We start from the raw sequence: 24,094 nt of genomic DNA, 5'->3' as shown, positions 1-24,094 counted from the left end.
CCAGCATTTTTTTTGTTTTTGTCCCACATTCAGTGTTAGGAACCATGGCCAAATGGTTAGAGAATCTGTATTAGGATCTCAGTGGCTGGAGAGAGGTCTGAGGACTTTGTAGCACATAATGAGGAAGGCAACCATAACGAATGAATAAAGAAAATATTCCCGATTCATGAGCATCTGTATATCTGGGTGAATGGGTCAGCCACAAGTAGGGCGATGGGGTTACAATGTGGCTGGGAGGATGTTGAAGTCGAACCACTTCCCACCTAGCTTAAAAATTCCTGGTTGCTATGGCAATTGCATCGGCGCAGATACAAATAGCGAACTGGAGGAGGAAGAGGTATAAAAGTGGAAGATATAAGAGGAGGTGGAGGTATAAGTGGAGAAGGTGGCCAGACTTCACTCTCTCCATTCCAGAAAACCGTCCATTCTCTCGGTGAAGGCCAACCTCCTCCTGAAGAAATGGTTGTTAAGGAGCCACCTGATCACGTGAAGACCAACATCAGCATCCCTGGCTGCGACAGGAAGGAGCTCCTGTGTCAATGCTTACCCCCAATTTCGTGGTGAGGACTGTCTGAACCAACGTTTAAACAAAAATAACCAACATTCATTTCTGCAACTGGAAATAGGACAGACTTGCTACACCTTGCCCTCTGTCACACATCCAGCTTAAGTTATCACTGTAATACTTTTACACAACTCAAACAGATCTTTCACATGTGGAATAGATGCCAGTGAGAATACTCAAGAGATCTCACTAAAAGGGGAAGCAGTGGGCATTGCGATATTGTCACTGGATTAGTGATCCCGACTCCAAACATTGGCTCTATCCTCTCTCCACAGATGCTGTCAGACCTGCTGAAATTTTCCAGCATTTTCTGTTTTTGTAATGCTCTGGAAACTCAGGTTCGAATCCCGCCACGGCAAATGGTGAAATTTGAATCCAATAAAAAAAAGCCTGGAATTAGAAGTCTAATGATGATTGTGAAACCATTGCTGATTGTCACAAAAACCCATCTGGTTCACTAATGCCTTTTAGGGAAAGAAATCTGCTGTCCCCGCCTGGTCTGGCCTACATGTGAGTCCAGATCCACTCTTGAATACTCTCTGAAATGGTCTAGCTCAAGCCATATGTTGGGCGGTGGGGTTACGATGCGGCTGGGTGGATGTTGAAGTTGAACCACTTCCCACCAGTTCAGGAGACATCCCCGTCCCATTTCTGAAGTTAAGAAAAAGTGGCTTGAGTTAAATCTTCCACATTTTCCAAGCTGAAGGGAAACTGCTTACTGGGAGGAAATGCCACTGAAATGATGAGAATTGAAATGCCTGAAAGACAAAGTAAGTGGGACTGCTTCACTTTCAGCCTCGGAACAAATTAGACTAAATGCAAAAATGAGTGATTATCGCTCACTAATGGATGAAACTTCGTAAAATGGGCAGCATAAGTTGAATAAATTTGCAGCAAGAAGGTTTGAAATTGTACTGTGAGGTAGTTTATGCACTTGAATTAAATTGCTCCCAGCTGAATGTTGAAAAGTTTTGGAACCACCTTAAAATAATTTCTTGGGTTAGAAAAGCACTGACACAATTACATAGTCTTCCACTGCTCAGTTAAAGTTTCTTTCATAATGGTTATATTGTTGAGAATCTGTTTTCGTACCATCATTCTTTGAAATACACCGTTTGACTCAACTAGTCCTTGCTGAAGTTGAATTCCCCCTCCCCACACCTCACCAATCATCTATTCAACTCAACGTATCTCTTCCTCACTTCTGTTCATCTCTCTATTTAAGCATCCTCGTTGTCCGAAGGTTGCTTAATGCAAGATGAGGAGGCAGATTACAAGAAGTACCTCATTCGGTACAGGAGTTGAACCCATGCTGCTGGTGATATACTGCACCTAACATTCATCATCTAAGCTAATTGACCCAATCCTACCTGCCCCCTCCCCCTCCTCCCCTAGGCCATGTTATTATTCAGCCTTCCCACAAATGCACCTACGCTGTAAGCCTCAATTATACCTGGTGGTAATCTACTTATCAATTATCTCTTTAATATATAACTTGAAACGTTCCACTGCCTATTGGATCTCCACATTCTCTGTTTAGACAGCAGTGAGGCTAGACAGTAGATCCCCACATTGTGCACTCACACCGCTCTGAAAATGGTGGTTAAGAAAACAAATTCTTGGCAATATAATTACTATAAAAGAAACCTAGTTTGACAGTGAGGGGCTGGACAGTCATTTACTGCAGGACTTACTGATGTAACTTGAAATTTTAGATTATTCTGTCCAGCCATTGCAAAACGATAAGCCAAATGTGAACATTGATATCAGCACAGCAAACCTTGTACAATTATGGATGTTACGTGATACCTAAAGATTTTCAAACCAATTGTAAGCATTAACATCCCCAACCAACTGTCATTTGCCTTCTTTGATTCTTTGCAGCAAAAAAAATGCTCTAATAAAGTATTTTGTGTCTGGAATAAGATACATATAAAAATGTAGGATGAAAGTAAAATACTGTGGATGCTGGAAATCTGCAATAAAAACAAGAATGCTGGAAACACTCGGCAGTTCAGGCAGCACCTGTGGAGACAGAAACAGTTAGCGTTTCGGATCACGATGACATTTCATCAGAGCTATTGCCGGAATTGTACCACCATGGGAATTGGAGTGGGTGAGGGGCAGACCATGGGAAGGTCCGTTGATCTTAGGGTGGCATGGTGGCACAGTGATTAGCACTGCTGCCTCACAGCGCCAGGGACCCAGGTTCGATTCCCGACTTGGGTCACTGTCTGTGCAGAACTTGCACATTCTCCCCGTGTCTGCGTGGGTTTCCTCCAAGTGCTCCAGTTTCCTCCCACAGTCCAGAGATGTGAAGCTTAGGTGAATTGGCCATGCTAAATTGACCCTTAGTGTCAGGGGGACTAGCTAGGGTAAGTGCATGGGACTGTGGGGATAGGGCCTGTGTGGGATTGTGGTTGGTGCAGACACTATAGGCCGAATGTCCCCCTTCTGCACTGTAGGATTCTCTGATCCTATGATTCGATGATTGGGCAGGATTTTACAGTTTCAGGATAAGCGAGGCTGTAAAATCTCACCCATTGTATAAAAATATTATGCTGAGAAAGAGCTGCTTCCCATATTTCAGGCTGTCTGTTTTCAACCTTGCATAAGCTTGCATTACATTAAGTAGTTTCTTTGAGTGACTGCATTAGTCTGAACAGTTAACGGAGCCCACCAGTAACAAACACTTTTCAAGGAAGGTTGAATGTTCAGTATAATCATTACTTAATTGTGGAGATCCTTATTGTAATTCACTGTTAAGTTGGAGACTCAGATAAGCAGTAACAGCTGGTAGGTTTGAAGGGAATGCATATTGCATAATTATTGCAATGAATTCTCTTACTGGGAGTTTATGCCAAATTAGATCACAATTTTAATTAGAATTGGTTGAATAGGAATCAAAAACATACAAGTCAGTCCTTGTCATGAGAAGATTATGTAGTTTTCCATTAAGAGATGAGTACTGATTGGTTGTGCAAATATAGAAAGAAGCTTAAAAAAGCAGAACATGATTTATTTAAGCATAACAAATGGAAGGAAAGAATCGATGAAAAAAATTCAATGTTGTACTATACATTTGTATATTTTATATAATTGCCCAGCATTGAAAAATATTAATCTTAATTCCCAAATGTAGTTACACACACACGTACAGTATTTCTTTCTCGGGCAATATAAGATGAAACCTTTTGGAAGGAACAAAGGGTACATTTAGCCCTCAGTGCTGCTGATTCCAAGGTATGGTTCTGTAGTGATTTATTGTGATGTGGTTAAAATGAGGTAATTTCTTTCAATTATCTACAGAACTTTCAATGGTAGAATCAAGGGGAGGCAAAGTTGAGATGAGATGTACGATTATACTGGTGTAATATGGTCTTATTTGTAATATCCTTTGCATGCTAACTTTTATTTAGCTGCTTTCATCTATGGTGGTGGCTGTTGCTTGAAGGACATTGACTCAGGGTTGCAAGTTGCTGCCATGGGTTTTCGTGTGACTAAACAGGTCAATTCTTGACCCACCAATCCTTTGGTTCACATGGCAGGAGGTCCCATGAAGTAATGCTATCTGAATTACAAGGTTTGCTTTCTCTTTTTCCTCCTCTGCTGCTGCTCTGCTTCATTTCGCAAGACCTAGTGACTCAAAGCGAGATGCAGCTTGATGGATGAACTATTCTGAAGGGTTGGGAACAAGCTCTACACAGTTGTTAATGTTAGTGTTGCTGCGCTTCAACTGGAGATTCAGAGCATCTGTGAAGTATTTTTTTGTCCTCCCTTGGAGTGTTGGCCATTTGAGAGTTGAAAAAATTGGTGGAAAGACAGTTTTTGCCCATCTGGACACAACATCCAATCCATCAAAGTTAACTTTTCAGGAGTTTTGCCTGAATGCTTGTGGAGTTGTCTTCAAGAAGGACACTTTTGTGCAACACTACTCCCATTGAATCCAGAGGATGCAGCAGAAGCATTGCTGATGGAATTTCTCTAATGCTGCTATATGTCGCTGATGGACAGTCCAGGGCTGACTACATACAGGAGTGTGTTGATGATGGCTGCTCTGTTCACCAGGACTTTCGTTGACTTGTGGAATTCTTTGTTGTTAAGTACTCACCGCTGTAGTTTGTAGAAGGCTGTGCTGACACAGTCGATGCAGTGTTGAATATTCATTGTCAATGATAGCCTTTTCAGAGAGGAGGCTGCCAAGATATGGGAAGTGCTCAACACATCCCTGAATCTCCCCTTCAATATTGGGGTTGGCATACTTGGCTGACCAGATGTGGGTATGAGTTTTATTTTGGCAACATTCAAGGATGGGTCGAGTTTCTTATATGCATAACTGAAGAGATTGAAAGTGACTTGCAAACCTGGTGTGGAGTGTACAATGACACCGCAGTCATTCACAGTCTGCCGATCATACATACTTGTGGTGTCAGTTTCATTTTGGCACAGAGGTGACTGAAGTTAAAGCATTTTTCTTCTAGATAGCACTTGATGCTAATGTCGGAGAGCAGTGATCTTTGGTGAGTTGAATGGTATCATTGTATATTAAATATATAACTACTATTGTTGATTTAAGCTATAACCTATTGATATAAAAGTCCTAGAATGACACATTCTATGTCAGTGAGCACATTGTCAAAAGACACATTGGTACAATATTGGAGATGCCAGCATTTGAAGCCTTGAAAAATTGCTCCAAAAATGGAGATCAGCTCATATGTCAAGTACAAAAGTGAGCCATGTGTTTGGGTGGTTGCCACCTTTGCCATTTACCGTGAGGCATCCATTCTGCATGGCTTTAAGTTCACACACATCTTCATAACACAGCCCATTTTGCCTGCTTGATCCCTTATATCCAGTTGTAAGGTCCTTGTTATTTCTCTCCCCACATCTAGCGGTGCAATAAGGCAGACTTTCAGCTTTTTCCCTGGCTAGCTTTTCCTGGAACTGGCCTGTCACCAGAGGCTTACAGCTTGAGGGACACCACACTGCCTCAAGCAGGAGCCTTTCTCGCTCTTACCTCCTGCCGTTGGAAGGATTTTGCAGGTTGATACTCAACCAGTTATCATACTCTAAACACACCTCCCTTGCCCCTCAAGTCCTGGGTGGGACTTGAACCTGGAACATTTTTGGCTCAGAAGCAGTGACATTACCCACTGTGCCACAAGATCTCCCCAGTTTTAAGGTACCGCTTAAGTATAACATCCATTTGCGGGGTGAAAGATTGAGGTTGAGTAATAATGCGAGTCTTAACATGTTTGAGGGGAGTGGGGGTGTGACTTATACACTGGCTATATGCAAAAAAAGTACTTTTTTGGGGGCTAAACAGTGGGGTTGTCTTACCCGCCAAGTTGAGTTATACATCGTGATGTACAGTGCTTTGGACTTAATAGTCTTTATCAAATTTGTATCTATTTCAGCAAGCAAAGAAACAGATGTTGGATTGAAAGACCACACTGAATAACACTCAGTTACTAAAGGTATCAATTTGGTATAGTGAAAAGTTAACTCTGAATAATAAACACATAATCATATTTAATCTAATCATAACCTGCCAGAGAAAGTTAGAAATGCACGGTGTTCAATTATTTGGGTTTCATATTCATCTTTTAAATTAACCAGCAGGAGAACGGAATGACTAAAGGCTGATACAACGGATCTTTGAAGTTTTTCCCTAGTTGGGAATAAACACCCACCGCCACCTCCAAATCCATGTGGAGATAAAACAACCAGAATTATCAGAAATTTCACATACTATAAGCTTCAACACCCTGGGCCACTATTTCATTTAACAATCACTTTAGGAATGGGCAATTTCCTGCCTCAGGCTTTTCATAGAATCCCTACAGTGCAGTAGGAGGTCATTCGGCCCATCGAGTCTGCACTGACTCTCTGACAGGATTTCTTATCGAGGCCCTGTTCCCCATCCTGTCTCCATAACCCCACATATTTGCTGTGACTAATCTCCCTAAATTACACACCTTCAGATACTAGGGGTAATTTAGCACGGTCAGAGCACATCTTTGGACTGTGGAAAGAAACCCACACAGACATGGGGAGAATGTGCAAACTCTGGACAGTCAGTCAAGGCTGGAATCTAACCTGGGTCTCTGGAATAGTGAGGCAGCAGTGCTAACCTCTGCACCACCGTATCACCCTCCCTACCATCCTGAGCCCACTCTGCAATATAACTGAGAGCTGAGGAACAATTTTCTGGTCCACTCAAGGCCCCCTGTTCCCGATGTTGTGCTTCCACCCGCCAGTAGATGCTTCCCCAATTTCAGACAGGCCTCGATGAGGCAATCAAGGTGAGGTTTGGGAGTTCCAATCTCCTGCAGAGGTTTGTTGTCCAGCTCCTTCCCAAGTTAAAATCAGGGCTGATGGATAAGAGAGTATAAGATACGTATTTTGTAGAAGATTATATAGAATTATATGGAATTTCCAGCAAAGAAACAGGTCCTGAGACTAACTAGTTCATGCCAGGGTTTATGTCCACACACTCACCCCTTTCTATCAGACCCTAGCAGCATAACCCTTCTCTCTTCCATGTTTATCAAGCTTATCCTGAAATGTTTCCGTGCTATTTGCCTCAACTACTCCTTGTTGTAGCAAGTTTCACATTCTAACCCAAAATTCTGGACACAAACAGTCTTATTATGTCAAGGATGGTTGTTTCAAGTGAAGAAGGCATTGTGATAATTACCATCAGGTCCTCCATCTCGATAACCTCAACCAAGTGCTGATTACAGGAGGCAATTTATCTGGAACTGCAGATTGGAAATATATGGGAAACCCAGGACTGTCAACATAATCAAACTCCTGGAGCTGCCTAATCTTTTCCCATAAAGGTGTGGCGTATTATAGCCCAGTTCCATAACATTTGGCTGGGTATTTGAGATCCATATTCCAAAGTATGTGAGAGGTATAACATCTGTGAACTATTTTCAACTGGCTCTCTTTCTCTCTGTTACGCATTAAAATACAGTGAGTTTCAATTTGTATTTCATTCCACTAACCTTACAGAGAGTCTGGACAAAGTATTTTTCCTGGTCCCGATTTAATATTATGGATAGAAAAATTTATTTGAAAAATGATGTTTTTTTAAATGTGACTACACTCTAAATGTTGCATAGGATCTAGTTTCTATACTTGTGATTTGCTAAGGAGATTCTGTTGATCAATTTCCTTTGCTTCTCTCCTGAAAAAGCTAACCATTGCTTGCGGTATTCCCATGTGTGCTAACCATCCTCCAGTATCTCACTGAACCTTTGGGTGTGATACTGGACACTGAGTGTTGACAGATTTTCTCACCATAGAGAGCATCGCACTTGAATCTGATTCTGAGATTATCTGGCACCACCACATGATGGAGAGTTGTTAGCTCAGTCAACATTAGACAAGGTACAGAAAGAATGGGGTCCATTGTGCATCTCAACTGCCCTGATTTTTTTTTGATTTGATTTATTATTGTCACATGTATTAGTATACAGTGAAAAGTATTGTTTCTTACACACTATACAGATAAAACATACCACTCATAGAGAAGGAAACGAGACAGTGCAGAATGTAGTGCTACAGTCACTGCTAGGGTGTAGAGAAAGATCAACTTAATGCAAGGTATGTCCATTCAAAAGTCTTCAGCAGCAGGGAAGAAGCTGTACTTCAGTAGGTTGGTACGTGACCTCAGACTTTTGTACCTTTTTCCCAACCGAAGAAGGTGGAAGAGAGAATGTCTGGGGTGCATAGGGTCCTTGATTATGCTGGCTGCTTTCTGAGGCAGCGAGAAGTGTAGACAGAGTCAGTGGGTAGGAGGCTGGTTTGCGTGATGAATTGGACTACATTCACGACCTTCTGTAGTCCCTGGTTGAAAATAAATTAAGCTAAATTAATACAAACCATTGACCAAGTATACACTTTGTGATCCATATGGTTTCCACTGTAGGGTGCACTGTAGCTATTCAGTCATGGGTGGATCTGTACTACCAGATTTAATGCACTTCTGCGTCGAGGTTAGATCCCTGTGAGAATAATACTGAAAATGAGGCCTGCAACTTTTGTGTGCCACTTTCTTCTCTTTACCTTTTTATAGACTATCATTCCATATTGATTCCCATTGAGACATTTATTTTGGCTTGAGGCCATGCTTCACACATGCTAATCCTCACAGCAGCTGATCCAGGAACCTTCTTCCTGTCTGGTTCTGTTTGGAGCTACCCATACCAGGAAACTTGATGCCATGCTATATCATACCCATCAGTCTTGCATCATCTTCACACATCCATTCTTGCTCACTGTTGTCATCGACTCAAGAATAGCTTCTTCCCTGCCGCCATCAGCTTTTTGAATGGACCTGCCATCATTAAGCTGATCTTTCTTTACACCCTAGCTGAAGTTTATTTATTTATTAGTATCACAAGTCAGCTCACATTAACACTGCAATGAAGTTGTTGTGAAAATCCCCTAGTTGTCACACCCCGGCCACTCTGTTTGGGTACACCGAGAGAGAATTTAGCATGGTCAATGCACCTAACCAGCACATTTTTCAGATTGTGGGAGGAAACTTGAGCTCCTGGAGGAAACCCACGCAGACACGGAGGGGGGTGGAATATGCAAACTCCACATAGACAGTCACCCAAGCCAGGTTTCGAACCTGGGTCCCTGGCACTGTGAGGGAACAGTGCTAACCATTGTGCCACTGTGCTGCAAGAGACCATGAGGCTATATTCTGCACCTTCTCTCCTTCTCCCCTGTGTACTCTATGAACGGTATGCTGTGTCTGTATAGCACAAGAAACAATACTTTTCACTGTGTCCCAATTCATGTGTCAACAATAAATCAAATCAACCACCCAGTGATGCAGAGAAATAGATGTGTTAAACACACCAGTTGAAGAGAAACTGGGTGTGCACTTATACAGCTTTGTACGGCTCTTTATTTACTTTACAATTTACATCTTACAAAGGGAGGGGAAAGCAAAACTGTATTCACAGGTACTTAGGTAGTCTTCCTTTCACTTTCATTAATCATTTACTCCAATTCAGAGGCATGGGGAGGGGGGGCGGGGTTGGAGCCTATCTTGACAGACGTTGGGGTTTAGGCAGGGTACACCCAGAGGGCAGGACGCCAGTCCATCACCGGTATTCTCGGTACTCATTGTACCTGAATATATCTTTGAGGCCAGAATACAGTATGGAATTTGGAATTTTGCCAATGTTTTTGAAAGCCAGATAATGCAATAGACTTTGTATTACTAGCTTGAGATCTTCAAAAAACATTAGAGGATAATTTGATTGGTGAAACACTTTGCATTCATTTAAGAAGAAACAATGAGTTTTGGTGGTCGGCCTTCTTGCTTTGACAGAGATTTCTAGTTGACGTTTAATTCATGTTGCTTATTACACCTGTGGAGCTGACAGATGTTCCAGCTTAGCTTTTGCATTTTGTTTCTATGACTACTATCATCTGTGGTTTTCTCAACACATGTTGTGTAAATGTACAGAGAGAAATATAGACATTAATTTAAACCCAGATTAGAATTACTTCAGATTTACCATAAAATATGGGCAGCACGGTGGCACAGTGGATAGCACTGCTGCCTCACAGCGCCAGAGGCCCGGGTTCAATTCCGGCCTTGGGTCACTGTCTGTGTTTGCATGTTCTCCCCGAGTCTGCGTGGGTTCCTGTGGGTGCTTCAGTTTCCTCCCACACTCCAAAGATGTGCAGGTTAGGTTGATTGGACATGTTAAATTGCCCCTTAGTGTCAGGGGGAGACTAGCGGGTTAATGTGTAAGGTTATGGGCTAGAGCTTGGGTGGGATTGTTGTCGGTGCAGAGTCAATGGGCCAAATGGCCTCCTTCTGTACTGTAGGAATTCTATGATTCAAAGACTTTACTGATCTGAGCCAGGCTAACAAGAAGTTGAGCTTCAGCTTCCCAGGTCCAGGGAGAGAAAATACCATCCGGATGTAACACTTCTGATTTGTAACTCCATGGGTGAGGAAGACATTCTATGATTAAGTTAATATCACACAGTCAGTAGGTCACACTATTTGGAGCACTATAACTTGGTTGGACGCAGGTTCGATTCATTCGTCCAATTGAGTTTCTAAAGTGTCCTATGCTGGGAGGCCAGCTCACAGAATCATAGAATCCCTACAATGCAGAAGGAGACCATTCGGCCCATCGAATCTGCACTGACCACTCAGGCCCTATCCCTGTTACCCCACATATTTACCCTGCCAGTCCCCCTGACACTATGGCCAATCTATCTAACCCACACACCTTTGGATTTTTACTAAAGGAAATGAAGGGGAAGGGTCAGAGTGGCAGAGAACCACATCATGAGTCGATCTGCTCTGGACTGCCCTTGCACACCTTCCAGTTTCCACAGCGGAAAGTCTGGGTTCACCAGGATATTTCTAGGGGACGAGGGGACTGGTTTTGAAGAATGGTTAGGGGAGTTAATGGCCTTTTCACTGCAGCTAATGGATGACCTAACAATGTTAAGACAGAGTAGATAAACTGTTGCCACTTGTCCCACTGAGTAATAATGACGAGAGAACAATTTGAAGCTAATCACAAATCAAAGCGGAGATTAGAACAAATTCTTTAAACAGAAGGTGGTAAGCTACCACAAACTATTGACAAAGCAAGCCATAAATTCTTCTTAAAGTGAATTGAACAGTTACAGGGAAATCATTTTAAAGGGTTATCAATTGAAATTAGACTATGTAAAGATGGCGCTGAGACTGGGAGATAATTGAGACTGAGACGTGAATGTGGGAGTGGAGAAGTGGCTTGGGGCTGAAACAATGACCTGGGAGTGGAGAGTGACTCAGAGATAGGATATGAGATTTCAATTGGAGAAATATCTGGAGTGAACAATTAGTGTGGGTAATAGCAAGTTGAAATTTATTTTTCAGCAATCAGATTGTTTTTCTCTTTCATTGATTTTTTCTTTCCCCCTCACCATCCATAGCCGCCTACCCTTCCTTCCAAACCCAGCTCTTTCTGCAATTGAACTGGGGAAAGAAACTTACCCAATTTACTTACCGCACTTTCAAGTTGCCTACTGCCCAGTTTTTGACCCGCCATTCAACACAATAGTTCCGCAGCATGCGGTCTTCTCAACCACTCCCTCATCTTCACCCAACAAAATCATTGTTCCCATCCTGTTTGTTGTTCCTGTGGTGCCCACATTCACTTCTTCGATGAAAGGTGCAGATCTCTGAAGATCTGGCTTAACCAGTGATGACTACTCCTGGTTGGATCACATTAGGCCTCACTCTCCTCTGCCTAAACCATCCCCTGCTCTGGGATCGTCCTGGAAAGTATAGCCAACTTTGAGTTTATTTTCTCCATGACTGTCCCTTTAAGTCCCTCTTTGTTCCATCCACTCTCACCGCAACAAGTCCGACAAGTTTCTGGATTTCTTTCTTACGAAGATTGAAACTATCTATTCAGCTGCCTCTCCTGGTTCTTGGATTCCCCCTTTTGCACCACCAGTTTACACCTCACCCCAAGCCAAACTCCTCTGCTCACTCTCTCTGCAATCTTTGACAAGTCAACCAAACCACACTCATTATCCGGCTCAGTGGAGTTTTCTTGCTTGGTTCTACTCTTACCCACCCACTTGTAGCCTGAATAGCTGCTTCTCCTGTCCCCACGTGATTCTTGCTGTATTCTTCCTCATCCACATACCACTCCTCGGAGCCATCATTCTAAAACTTGGGGTCAAGTTCCATTTTTATGCTGGTGACACTCAGCTCCACCTCTTTACCACTCCTCCCCTGCGTCTACACTGTCAGATTGCTTGTCCGACACTCGTTGTTGGTTAAGTCAAAATTTCAATGGACATTTAGATCGAAGCAATTGTCTTACAGATTCCATCCCTCTGTCCAGCCACTTCTTCCTCCTCTGCATTCCATTCCACCCTAAGTTGATCCTCCCACTCCAAATTACTTCATCCATTACATCACCCATTTCCACCCCCTCCTCAGCTCTCCTTCTGCTGAAACTCTGACTCGTGCCTTTGTCATTGCTGGATTTGTCCATTCCAGTGAATTCCACACCCTGTCAAACCTCAGTAAACTTAAAGGAGCTTCCACTTAACTCTGAATCTTCAGGTTAAAATGATGCTGCAGAGCTGTTTACTGCCCCCTTTACCTGTTGGTTCCCCTGCGTTATATGTAGATGTGTGTCACACGTGTGTGTAACATCATTCCTTGCAACTTTGAGTTGCTGTATTCTTCCATCTCATTCTCAGACTTGCCTCCAGCTGAGTAGCACATTCACAGATCTTCAACAGAATACGTTCATTTGCCCATGTCTTGGATCCGCCATTTTGTTCCTTTAGAAGTTTATTTTAAAATTTTCCCAAGAACAATTTCTCCTATGGAAAAAACAATAATAGTCAAACAAATTCCATGTGATATATCGTTTCTATTATCCTTTCCTCTTTCTCATTCCCGGCTTTAGTTTTTTTCACTCTTCTTGCATCTTCTTCTGACAAACAGCATTCCTTACCAACCGAGACAAGAATCCCCACAGTACAGGAGAGACCATTCGGCCCATCGAGTCTGCACCAACCCTCCAATAGAGCATCTTACCCCGATCCTGTCCTTGTAACTCCACTAGTCCCATCTAGTCGGTTGGGATACTAAGAGGCAATTTAGCACGGCCAATCAACCTACCCTGCACATCTTTAGACTGTGGGAAGAAACTGGAGCACCTGGAGGAAACAGGAAGAATGTACAAACGCCACAAAGGCAATTACCTAAGGCTGGAATTGAACCCGGGTCCTCGGAGCTGCGAGGCAGCAGTGCTACCCATTGTGCCACCATGCCCTCCTCAACCAGCAAATTATTGATAGGGATTGATAAGTAAAGCTGATTATAGCATGAAAGAAGAAAATATTGTTAGAACCATTATTTCATTGATACTTTTTCTGAAGTTCATTCAGCCCCACAGGGCTCACTGCTCAGAATAATCTCAACTATTTCCAGATACTCATTGCATTATAAGGCATCCAAACACAGATGATTTGGATTTAGGCTTACAGGAAGTGATGTTACCATTTACAGATGATGTCAAAATTAGAGTTATTGTCAATTCATTGATTAGCTAGCGAATGAGTTAAAAGTGGAATTCAATGCTAGTAAGTATGAGATATAATTTTCTAAAAAGCAAATCCCAGAAATTTTACTTTGAGTTGCTGTACATTTGGTGCTGTAGAAGAGCTGAGAGATTTGGGATTCAGATCCACAGGACATGAAAGACAGCATCTCAGGTTGATAAGTCTATAAAAAAGTCTGTAAAACCCATCTGGTTCACTGATGCCCTTCATGGAAGGAAATCTGCCATCCTTACCTGGTCTGGCCTACATGTGAATCCAGAGCCACAGCGATGTATTTAACTCTCAATTGCCCTCTGAACTGGCCTATCAAGCCACTCAGTTCAAGGGAATGGGCAATAAGGGTTGGCCAGCAAATGATGCCCATGTCCCGGGAATGAAAAAAAAGATTGTTACCACATTAGCCGTAATCATTTTGCTTCAAGCTTTTGTCGGCTAATAATGTTTTCTTCTCATTCCTGTTCACAGTAGACTCAGAGACCCAGGTCTTCCCAGTACACCTCCTAAGTGGGCCAGCCAATTAGAAGATTACATCAACCAGCCTGACAAAACCATCATGAAACTGGGCTGGAACACCAAGGATACCATTAATTCAAATTCACAGGCTCTGCAAAGCAAAGTGGAAGGAGAGATTTATGCTCGGCAACTCTTGGAGGAACATATAAAATACATCACAGTCATTGTGAAACAATTAAACAAGGACATAGAGGTAAGATTCAACCATGTTACAACAGATTGATGTATAAACTGTCTCAAGTATTAGCAGCCTGGGATATCCTGATCGTTTGCTTGGTAAAAGCAGTGCTCAGTGTTACACTGAGCCCTAACCACCAGGAAAGCCACTGGCTTGTTCTCCAATTGCACTGAGTTTTGATTCTCGTTATTTGCATTACTCTCCAGTCTTGCATTAGCACTCGTGATGTTGTTGGCAACCCAGCCAAATAAGCAGGATCCCTGTCTCTTGTGTAAACAGTGCATATGTGCAGCTGAGTGCGAAAGCAATGAACAGTCAGAAAGCTTCCTCACTTTAGTAGGGCACGAGGTGCTGTTGATTCACATCCAGATTAAATTAGATAGCATTTGAACGTTTGTGTTAATAGATCATTTCTCAGTACAAATTTAAAATCTTGTTCTCAGCTGTACTATAGTATTCAATAATTAATCGACTCTGCAAAGTTTGTTAAGTACAGGGTGGCACGGTGGCACAGTGGTTAATGTCAGGGATCCAGGGTCAATTCCAGCCTCAGGTCACTGTCTGTGTAGAGTTTGCACATTCTCCCCAGTCTGCATGGGTTTCCTTCAGGTGCTCCAGTTTCCTCCCCCAGTCCAAAGATGTGCCTGCGGGTTGGGTTGATTGGCCATTAAAATTGATCCTAGTGCCAGAGGGATTAGCAGGATATACATGTGGGGTAATGGGAATAGGGCCTGGGTGGGATTGTGGTTGGTGCAGACTCGATGGGCTGAATGAACTCCTTCTGCTCTGTAGGGATTCTATGGCGAGATAGAATGATCAATGGACTGATGCTCGATGTTAGAAACTGAGAAGTCATTTAATGTACACTGAAGTTAGTTTGCTGATACGCAGTTTGATATCCTTTAAATAGCAGAATATCAGATCCCTAAATTAGATTTCAAGTTCCTATAGTCACATTGTCAATTTAACATGATTCAAAGTTTAAAAAGCAATTTGGCAAGTTGAGGTAATCATAGGCAGCCTCGTACAAATAGGCCTTCAAGTAACCTCAGAAACATATCTAAAATAGTGTGAAAGTCATTCTATCATCGTCACTGGGCCAGAATACTGGATCCTCCCTCCCTGACAGTTCTGTGGGTGTGCCTTTACCACACTGACTGCAGCAGTTGAAGAAGGCAGATCAGCATTACCCACCCAAGAGGAATTAGGGATAGGATATTAATGAGGTCACTGCCAGTAATGTCCATTCTCCATGAATGAACAGACAGAGAGAGTGCTGTCGTGGTTCAAGGATCACCATCTCCTAGAAAACAACTGTTTTAGTAAACAGAAGAAATATTTAACCTGTGCTATAATATTTTATTTATCACTTCCTTTCTCCTACATCAGATTTCTTTGCTTCTTTTTCAGTTTATTTTGATTCTATTTTCCTCCCCTATATATCACTATAGCTGATTCTTACGATGAAAGATCTCTATTATGTTACAAATGAAACTCTTTTAACCATTTATCAGAAAAAATGCAATCCTGACCAGTCAAACTACTTCCTTAGGTAAGAAATGCAAGTAATGATATTGAAAAGAATTTAACCCACTCAGGACCAAATTCAGTCTTTTAAATTAACATAAGGCAAACTGTGGGTATAAAATATGTGTTTGTTAAATTAGATATTTTTTAATGTTTACTAAAACAGTTGTTTTCTAGGAGATGGTGACCCTTGAATCACTTCAGCACTCTCTCTGTCTGTTCATTCATGGGGAATGGACATCACTGGCAGGGTCCTCATTAATATCCCATCCCTAATTCCTCTTGGGTGGGTAATGCTGATCTGCCTTCTTCAACTGCTTCAGTCAGTGTGGTAAACGTACACCCACAGAACTGTTAGGGAGGGAGGATCCGGTATTCTGGCCCAGTGACATTGATAGGTTGGCAATATATTTCCAGGTCAGGAGGATGTGTAACCTGGAAGGGAACATGGAGATAGTGGTGTTTCCTGCTGCGCTGGCCTTGCCTTTCTTGGTGATGGAGGTTGCAGGTTTGGAAGGTGCTGTCGAAGACGCATAGGTGAGTTGCACTAATGGATCTATGGACGGAGGGTAAACACTGCTGTCCCAATGTCACAGAGGTGGAGGGAGGGAATGTTTAATGCGATGGAAGGAGCACCAATCAAGGGTGTGGCTTTGTCCTGGATGATGTTGAGTTTCTCGTGTTGGGAGACACACTCATCTGGGCAAATGGAGAGTATTCCTTCGCCCTCATAGGTTCCCTGCAGTGCACAAGGGGGCCATTTGGCCCATCGAGCCTGCACTGGCAAGAATCCCATCCAGGCCCTATCCCCATAGTCCCATGTGTTTATCCCATTAATCCCCCAACACTACGGGGCAAATTAGCATGGCCAATCTACGCATTTTTGACATGTGCAAGGAAACTGGAGGAAACTCACACAGTCACAGAGAGAACATGCAAACTCCACGCAGACAGTCACCCAAGGGTGGAAGTCCCTGGCACTGTGAGACAGTAGTGCTAACCACCATACTACCGTGCCACCCTCCTGACTTAGAGCACAGGACAAAAGAACATAGGAACAAGAGCAGGACATTTGGCCTATTGAGACTGCCCTGGCAATCAGTTAGATCATGGTTGATCATCTATCTCGATGATACTCTCCCGCATTATCTCCATATCCCTTGATGTCCAGAAATATATCAATTTCCGTCTAGAACACGTTCATGGTTGAGCTTCCACAGCCCTTTTGGAAAGAGAATTCTAAAGATTCACCACCCTCTGAGTGATGAAATTCCTCCTCATCTCAGAATTAAATAGCCTGCCCTTTATCCTGAGATTATGTCCCCTGGTTCTAGACTCACCAGCCAAGGGAAACACCTTACCTACATCCCCCCTGTCACCCTGAACTTTTTAAAATTTCAATGAGGTCACCCTTCATTCTACAAAACTCTGGGGAATACTGTCCCAGTCACCTCATTTTCCTCATTAAACAATCCTGCCATCTAAGGGATTAATCTGGAGAACCTCTTTTGGACTTTCTCCAATACAAGTATATCACTCCTTAGATTAGGTACCAAATCTACGTACAATATTCCAGGTGAGGTCCCACCAAAGTTCTATGCAACTGAAAAAAGACATTTTCTCCTGTACTCAAATCCGTTCCTGATGAAAGTCAACATACCGTTTGCCTTTCTAATTGCTTCCTGCCCCTGCATGCGAGCTTTTAGTGACTGATGACATGCAGGTCCATTTGAACAACTGCACTCCCCAAGATCTCGCCATTCAAGAAATATTCTGGCTGCGATCTTATCGGCTGTTCACATCACGCTCCAGCTGCAGCGAGGTTGGAGAATTTGGTAGCCGGGATTGAAAAATCCTGCTGGCATGAACGGTGATAAAATTCTGGCCTCTGTCTTTCTGTTTCTTCTACCAAAGTGAATAACTTCACTCTCATTCACATTATCCATCTGCCATGTTCTAGCTCATTCACTTAGCCTGTCCAAGTTCTCTTGAAGCCTCCTTCCAACCTCCTCACAGCTTACATTCCCACCTAACTGGTATCTTCAGAAAATTTGGAAATATTACAAATGATCGCTACATCATTTGTATAGATTGTGAACAGCAGGGAGCCTGGTGCTGATCCTGCCGCTTGTAACAGCCTGCCTTCCTGAGAATGATGGATAGAACTTTATGACCTCATTCATCCTAAAACCGTAAAATCCAGTGCAAGGTCAACAGACATTCCCATTCGCTTCCCTTCGCCCGTTTGAATTCCATGGCGGGTGAGCTGGTAAAATTCTGGTTGGTATGTTTATTCCTGCTCTCTGCTTTCTTTCCATTAACCAAGTCTCAGACCACATTAATACATTTCCCCCATCCCATACACTCTAATTTTATTTAATAACCTCTCGTGTGGGATCTTATCAAAAGTCTTCTAAAAATCCAAATGCACTACATCCGATGGTTCTCCTTTATCAAAGCTGCAAGTAGTGTTGCCACAAACTTCAACAAGGTTGTCAAATATGAATTCCCTTTCAGAAACCTATATTGATTCTGGCCAATTCTACTATTATTTCCCTAATGCCCAGTTATCACATTCTTTTCATAGATTCTAGCATTTTCCTTTTTACTGATGTCGGACTAACACGTCCGTAGTTCCCCCTGTTTTCTCTCTCCACTCTTTCTGAAATAGAGTTGGGTTGGCTACTTTCCAGGCCACAAGGAATCTTTCCAGAATCTAGTGAATTTGGAAGATATCCACCCAATGCATCCACTGTTTCAGTGCTCTGGGATGAAGAATCATCTGGTCCTGAGGATTTTTCTTTGTGTTTCATTCATTTATAGGATGTGGGCATTGCTGGCTAGGTCAGCATTTATTGCCCATCCCTAGTTGCCCTTCTGAAGGAGGTGGTGAGCTGCCTTCTTGAAACGCTGCAGTCCCTGAGGTGTAGGCACACCCACAGTGCTGTTAGGGAGGAAATTCAGGATTTTGACCCAGTGACGGTGAAGGAGCAGCGATATTTCCAAATCAGGATGGCGAGTGACTTGGAGGGGAACCTCCAGGCATCTGCTACTCTTATCCTTCTAAATGGGAGTGGTTGTGGGTTTGGCTGGTGCTGTTATGTTCTTATGACCCACTGAAAGTCACCCCCCTCATCCCTGCCTCCAACCCCCTTCCACCCTGGCCCTTCCAACCCCCATCCTGCTCCCCCTCGCCTTTGATCTTGGGTCCCCTGTTGATCCTGGGTTGTGGCTGGGTGCATCATCAGCTGCTGCCATTGACTATAAAGGAGAGCTGCTGCCCTGTGACTGGCTGAGGGTGCGTTCTTCCTGGCCTGGGGTCTCAGTTCAGGTGGGCCTTTCTGAATGAAGAAGACACAGGGATCAAGCTGTCCAGTCAGAGGGCAAATCTCTGGGGCCTGAACTAAATTCTGTGCAATTTGGAGTGGAGCTTGGCAGGTACGTTGTTCCGATGTTGGCAGAAGTCCACAGAGGATGGATGTGCTGTCAAACAATCTGAGCAAAGTACTTTGGTACATCATGTAGGTTATACAGTGCACCAGTGGAGAGAGTGGATCCTGACCCCAGTGACAAGAGCACTGATTAATTAAACTGCTCCATCTTGGATGATGTCACGCTTCTGTGACTGAACCCATTCAGGCGAGTGGTAAATATTTCGTCCCACTCCTGACTTTATTTAGCCTCGCAGATGGTGTAGAGGTGTTAAGGATTCAGGAGGTGAGCTACTTCCTGTTCTGACAATATTGCTACAGTTGCTCCAGTTCAGCATTGAGTAATTTTAAGGAAATACATTCAGCACTGTGTGCCGATGTGTGTCGATATCCATCACTATTCACAGGTTGAATGGACCCAGACAGTTTCCAGACATCAGATTTGTGCAAGGTTCAAAAATGAACAGACATGATAAAGTAGTGAGTGGTTCTGTCCAGGGACCTAGATTGATAATCCGGAGAATTTCCTTTCAAATCGCACTTGTTAAAGAATTTAAATTCCATTTTGAAAAGTTATTTTACATTTTAAAAAGCTGTTGTTGGTAAAGTGAGTATGAAACTATTGGATTGTCATAAAACCCAACATGTTCATTAATGTCCTTTGTCTGGCCTTTATACGACTTGCCAACATGGTTGACTCTTTAACTGGCTTTTGAGGAGTTGTGACCACCTAGTTCGTTGAACAAACCCAACGAAAGATAGAAAGCCCAGGGGTGCTGGAGATGGGCTGTAACTGCTGGCCTTGCCAACAATACCTACATCCCAAGAATGAATTATAAGTTGCTATCAAGATTATATATTGGTCCAAAAATAAATTTGGAGTAAGTGCAGATTAATTAGGCTCCTTATTTTATTGTTATAAGTTTATCATTTTGTTCTTCTTTTCTCTCTTTGCCTTTATAGTTTAACAAATCACACAATATTCTGACAGATGCCAGACCTCCACGCATGGCAATCTCTTCCTATTGATAGAAAAATGTGCAAGAGCGACCCTGGATAACTTCCTTTTCGATTTTGCCTGCCTCTGTGTTCAGAAGCACCTGGCCTTTTATGCTATTTCTTTACACAGTAACAAGTCTCACAACATCAGGTTAAAGTCCAACAGATTTATTTGGTAGTGAAGCACTGTGGCTTTGTTACCAAATAAACCTGTTGGACTTTAACCTGGTGTTGTGAGACTTATTACTGTGCTCACCCCAGTCCAACACCGGCATCTCCACATCATTTCTTTACACATCAGCACAGCACAGGCCAAGAGACAATGTGGGAGTCTGTGGGCTTACAATAGATATTGGCTTGGCAGCATATCCCCAGAAATGGAGATAGAAATGTCAAGGAAAGAATGGGAAGAGTTGGAAATGAATCATATGATGACCGTAAATTCATAGAATTTCTTTCAGTGCAGAAAGAAGCCATTCAGCCCATCAAGTCTACACCAACTTTCAGAAAGAGAATCTCACCCAGACCTTTCTCTCCACCCTATCTCTGTAAGCCCGCACATTTGTCATGGCCAATCACCTAACCTACACATCTTTGGACACTAAGGGGCAATGTAGCATGGCCAATCCACCCAGCCTGCTCATCTTTGGACACTAAGGGGCAATTTAGTATGGTCAATCCACCTAGCCTGCGCGTCCTTGGATATTAAGGGGCAATTTAACTAAACAACTAACCTGCACATCCTTGGGCTGTGGGAGGAAACTGGAGCACCCAGAGGACAGCTCTGGGAGAACATGTAAACTCCACACAGACAGTCACCCAAAGCCTGAATTGAAAACTGAAAACAAAGTTTCTGCGTACTGTTGTCAGAGATTGCCTCAACTGCACCCGTAGAAAATGTTTTGGTGTGACACATCACTTGGCTTCCACTGCCTGTGCGCATGGTTTTTCAAATCCAGCTTGGCAGATTGATGTCATATGTTGATGCAAGTTTGGACTGTGGATTTTCAGAACTGTAATACTGTTCCCACTCAGTGCACCTGTCACTATAACATTGGAGAGAGTTCTGACTTTGTTCTTTGCTTCTGAGCAGGATCTGAGCCAAGGTCTCTCAACAATATGCTTATTGTACTAAGACACAGTGTCACAGTCTTTTTCTGTTAGCTATTACATACCCCATTATTCAATAATCAAAATGTAATTCTCATAAGCACGTGAATTTTTCAAGTTAAACCTATGATTCATAATCTTTTCTCCTTTCAAAAATTTTTGAAGAATGAGATTAATATTGGTTAACATTTAATTTTAAACCCTCCCCGCCCTTGTTATTGTAATTATTTTTCCTGATCAGAATAGAAACCATTGGCTGACAATCTAATCAGGCAGTGCAGTGGTTCAAGAAAATGCCTCAACACCAGCTTTTCACGAGCAATTCTGGACAGACAGTGAATGCTGGCCCAGTTTGTGAGCGATGTGCACAACTCATAAGCAAGCTTTTAAAAATACTTGAAAACTAACCGGTAGCACATAAGGAATAATCTGATTTTCAGCCTTTAAAAAGGCTATAAATGTATTCAAAGTAGCTCTTTCTAAAAGTATAAAAAAAGGCAAAATGCAGTGCTGCACTATCAGTGAGGAGGCCAGTCAGCAGAAAAGCATTTGTAGTCCTGTTTGAGGGCTGGTGAGGTGGAGTGTGTTACTGCTGCCTGAGATGATTGAAAGGAAGATTGTTCTGTTTAAGGCCATAGTCAGATCAGCCATGATCTTACTGGATATCAGAGCAGACTCGAGGGGCTGAATGGCCTACTGTTCCTAATTCACGTGTTGGCATGTTGGCCGTTGCATCCACCTTTCCCAGAAGAGCGAAGCACGGTGCGCCGGATGGTGGGGGGGGATGTCTGTTGACCACGATTGCCACTCGCGGTGCTGAGCCACTGGTGCAGGTTAGCTGCAGGTATTGTTGGAGCAGGTAACACAGTCTGCCAGCAGCTCCCTGTTGATCTGAAGCCTATGCGACTGGTTTCTCATGGTCATTGCAGGTAGATGTGACAGAGCATGGTGTTTACTACACTTCTGTGACTTCTCCAGCAACAATAAACAACGTGTATTCCTGTTGTTTGTGTCTTAGTAGATGGAACTCACTCCCATGGAACTATTGATACCCAGGGCCATGCAGTCTCCAAGGAGCCAAGATTTCTTTGTGGGATGAATAAGTGGAGAGGTGGTGGTTAAACCAATCAGGGCAGCTGCTTGGGAAGAGAGGAGTGCTGATGGTCACACTTAAAGATTGAAAACCCTTGCAGTTAATGGAAATACAGCTTGGAAAGAGCCTTGGGCATAAAGGTTTAAAGCAGAAGTAACCTTCAAAGACACTCAATGCTGTGTAAATGGTGGTGTTTAGCTCGAGGTCAGATTCCAGCATGTGACACAATTCTTATCCCTGTTTCCCTGGTGTATCATACTTCCTTTCAAACGGAGTTAGCTTGTCTATGTGGGGAATTAGAAGATGATGATTGTGCAACATTCTCCTCCAGTGAAACCACATTTTTTTTATTCCTCTTTTTCTTTCTTTCAAAACAAAAGGGCAGCACAGTGGTTAGCACTGCTGCCTCACAGCGCCAGGGACCCCAGTTCAATTCCCAGCTTGGGTCACTATCTGCACGTTCTCCCCGTGTCTGCATGGGTTTCCTTCTGGTGCTCCGGTTTCCTCCCACAGTCTGAAAGGTGTGCTGGTTAGGGTGCATTGGCCGTGCTAAATTCTCCCTCAGTGTACCCGAACAGGCACATAAGAACATAAGAACATAAGAAATAGGAGCAGGAGTAGGCCATCTAGCCCCTCGAGCCTGCCCCGCCATTCAATAAGATCGTGGCTGATCTGAAGTGGATCAGTTCCACTTTCCCGCCTTCTCCCCATAACCCTTAATTCCCTTGCCTATCAAAAACCTATCTACCCGCGTCTTAAATATATTTAGCGAGGTAGCCTCCACCACTTCAACGGGCAGAGAATTCCAGAGATTCACCACCTTTTGAGTGAAGAAGTTCCTCCTCAACTCCGTTCTAAACTGCCCCCCCCTTTATCTTGAGGCTGTGCCTCTAATCCTACTGTCCTTCCTGAGCGGGAAGAGCCTCTCCACCTCTTTCCTATCCATCCCATTCATCATCTTATACGTCTCAATGAGATCCAGAGTGTGGTGACTGGGGGATTTTCACAGTAACTTCATTGCAGTGTTAATTAATGTAAGCCGACTTGTGACACTGATAAATAAATAAATAAACTTGAAAAGGATTACCATGGAAATCCTCATGGTTAAAAATAGATACTTTTTAAAACTGTCTTTGTTATGGGATGCTGGGGATTAGTGGCAAGGTCAGTATTTGTCACCCATTTCTCATTGAATATATGGTAGTCAATCACCACTTGGAACTGCTGTGGCCCATGTTGTTGTAGGAAGACCTAAGGTATTGTTAGGACGGGAGTTCCTGGATTTTGACCTAGCGACAGTGAAAGGTTAGTGATATAGTTCCAAGTCAGGATGGTGTGTGACTTGGAGAGGAACCTGGGAGCTTTCTCCCATGCATCTGCTGTTTCTCTTGGTGGTAGAGGTTGTGGGTTTGGAAGGTGCTGTCGAAGGAGCCTTGGTGAATTGCTGCAGTGCATCTTTTAGATGGTACACACTGCTGCTACTATGCATCAATGGCAGAAGGCGTGTATATTTAACATAGTGGATGGGGTGCCAATCAAATGGG

At 43.1% G+C, this 24,094-nt stretch overlaps 1 protein-coding gene across 1 annotated transcript in view; it reads left to right on the top strand.

Moving 5' to 3' along the window:
- Nucleotides 1-459: 459 nt before the first annotated feature.
- Nucleotides 460-24,094, top strand: part of LOC145359435 (protein FAM81A-like) — a 43,133-nt gene continuing 19,498 nt past the window's right edge. The window contains exons 1-2 of the mRNA XM_080213983.1: nucleotides 460-560; nucleotides 14,165-14,405. Of these exons, the coding sequence (XP_080070109.1) occupies nucleotides 460-560; nucleotides 14,165-14,405 (342 nt within the window). The remainder of the gene's footprint in view (nucleotides 561-14,164; nucleotides 14,406-24,094) is intronic.

Source organism: Carcharhinus amblyrhynchos, chromosome 28 (genome assembly GCF_965287045.1).
Source record: "Carcharhinus amblyrhynchos chromosome 28, sCarAmb.v2.hapA, whole genome shotgun sequence".
Taxonomy (NCBI): Eukaryota; Metazoa; Chordata; class Chondrichthyes; order Carcharhiniformes; family Carcharhinidae; genus Carcharhinus; species Carcharhinus amblyrhynchos.
This window is presented reverse-complemented; position numbering and strand designations above follow the sequence as displayed.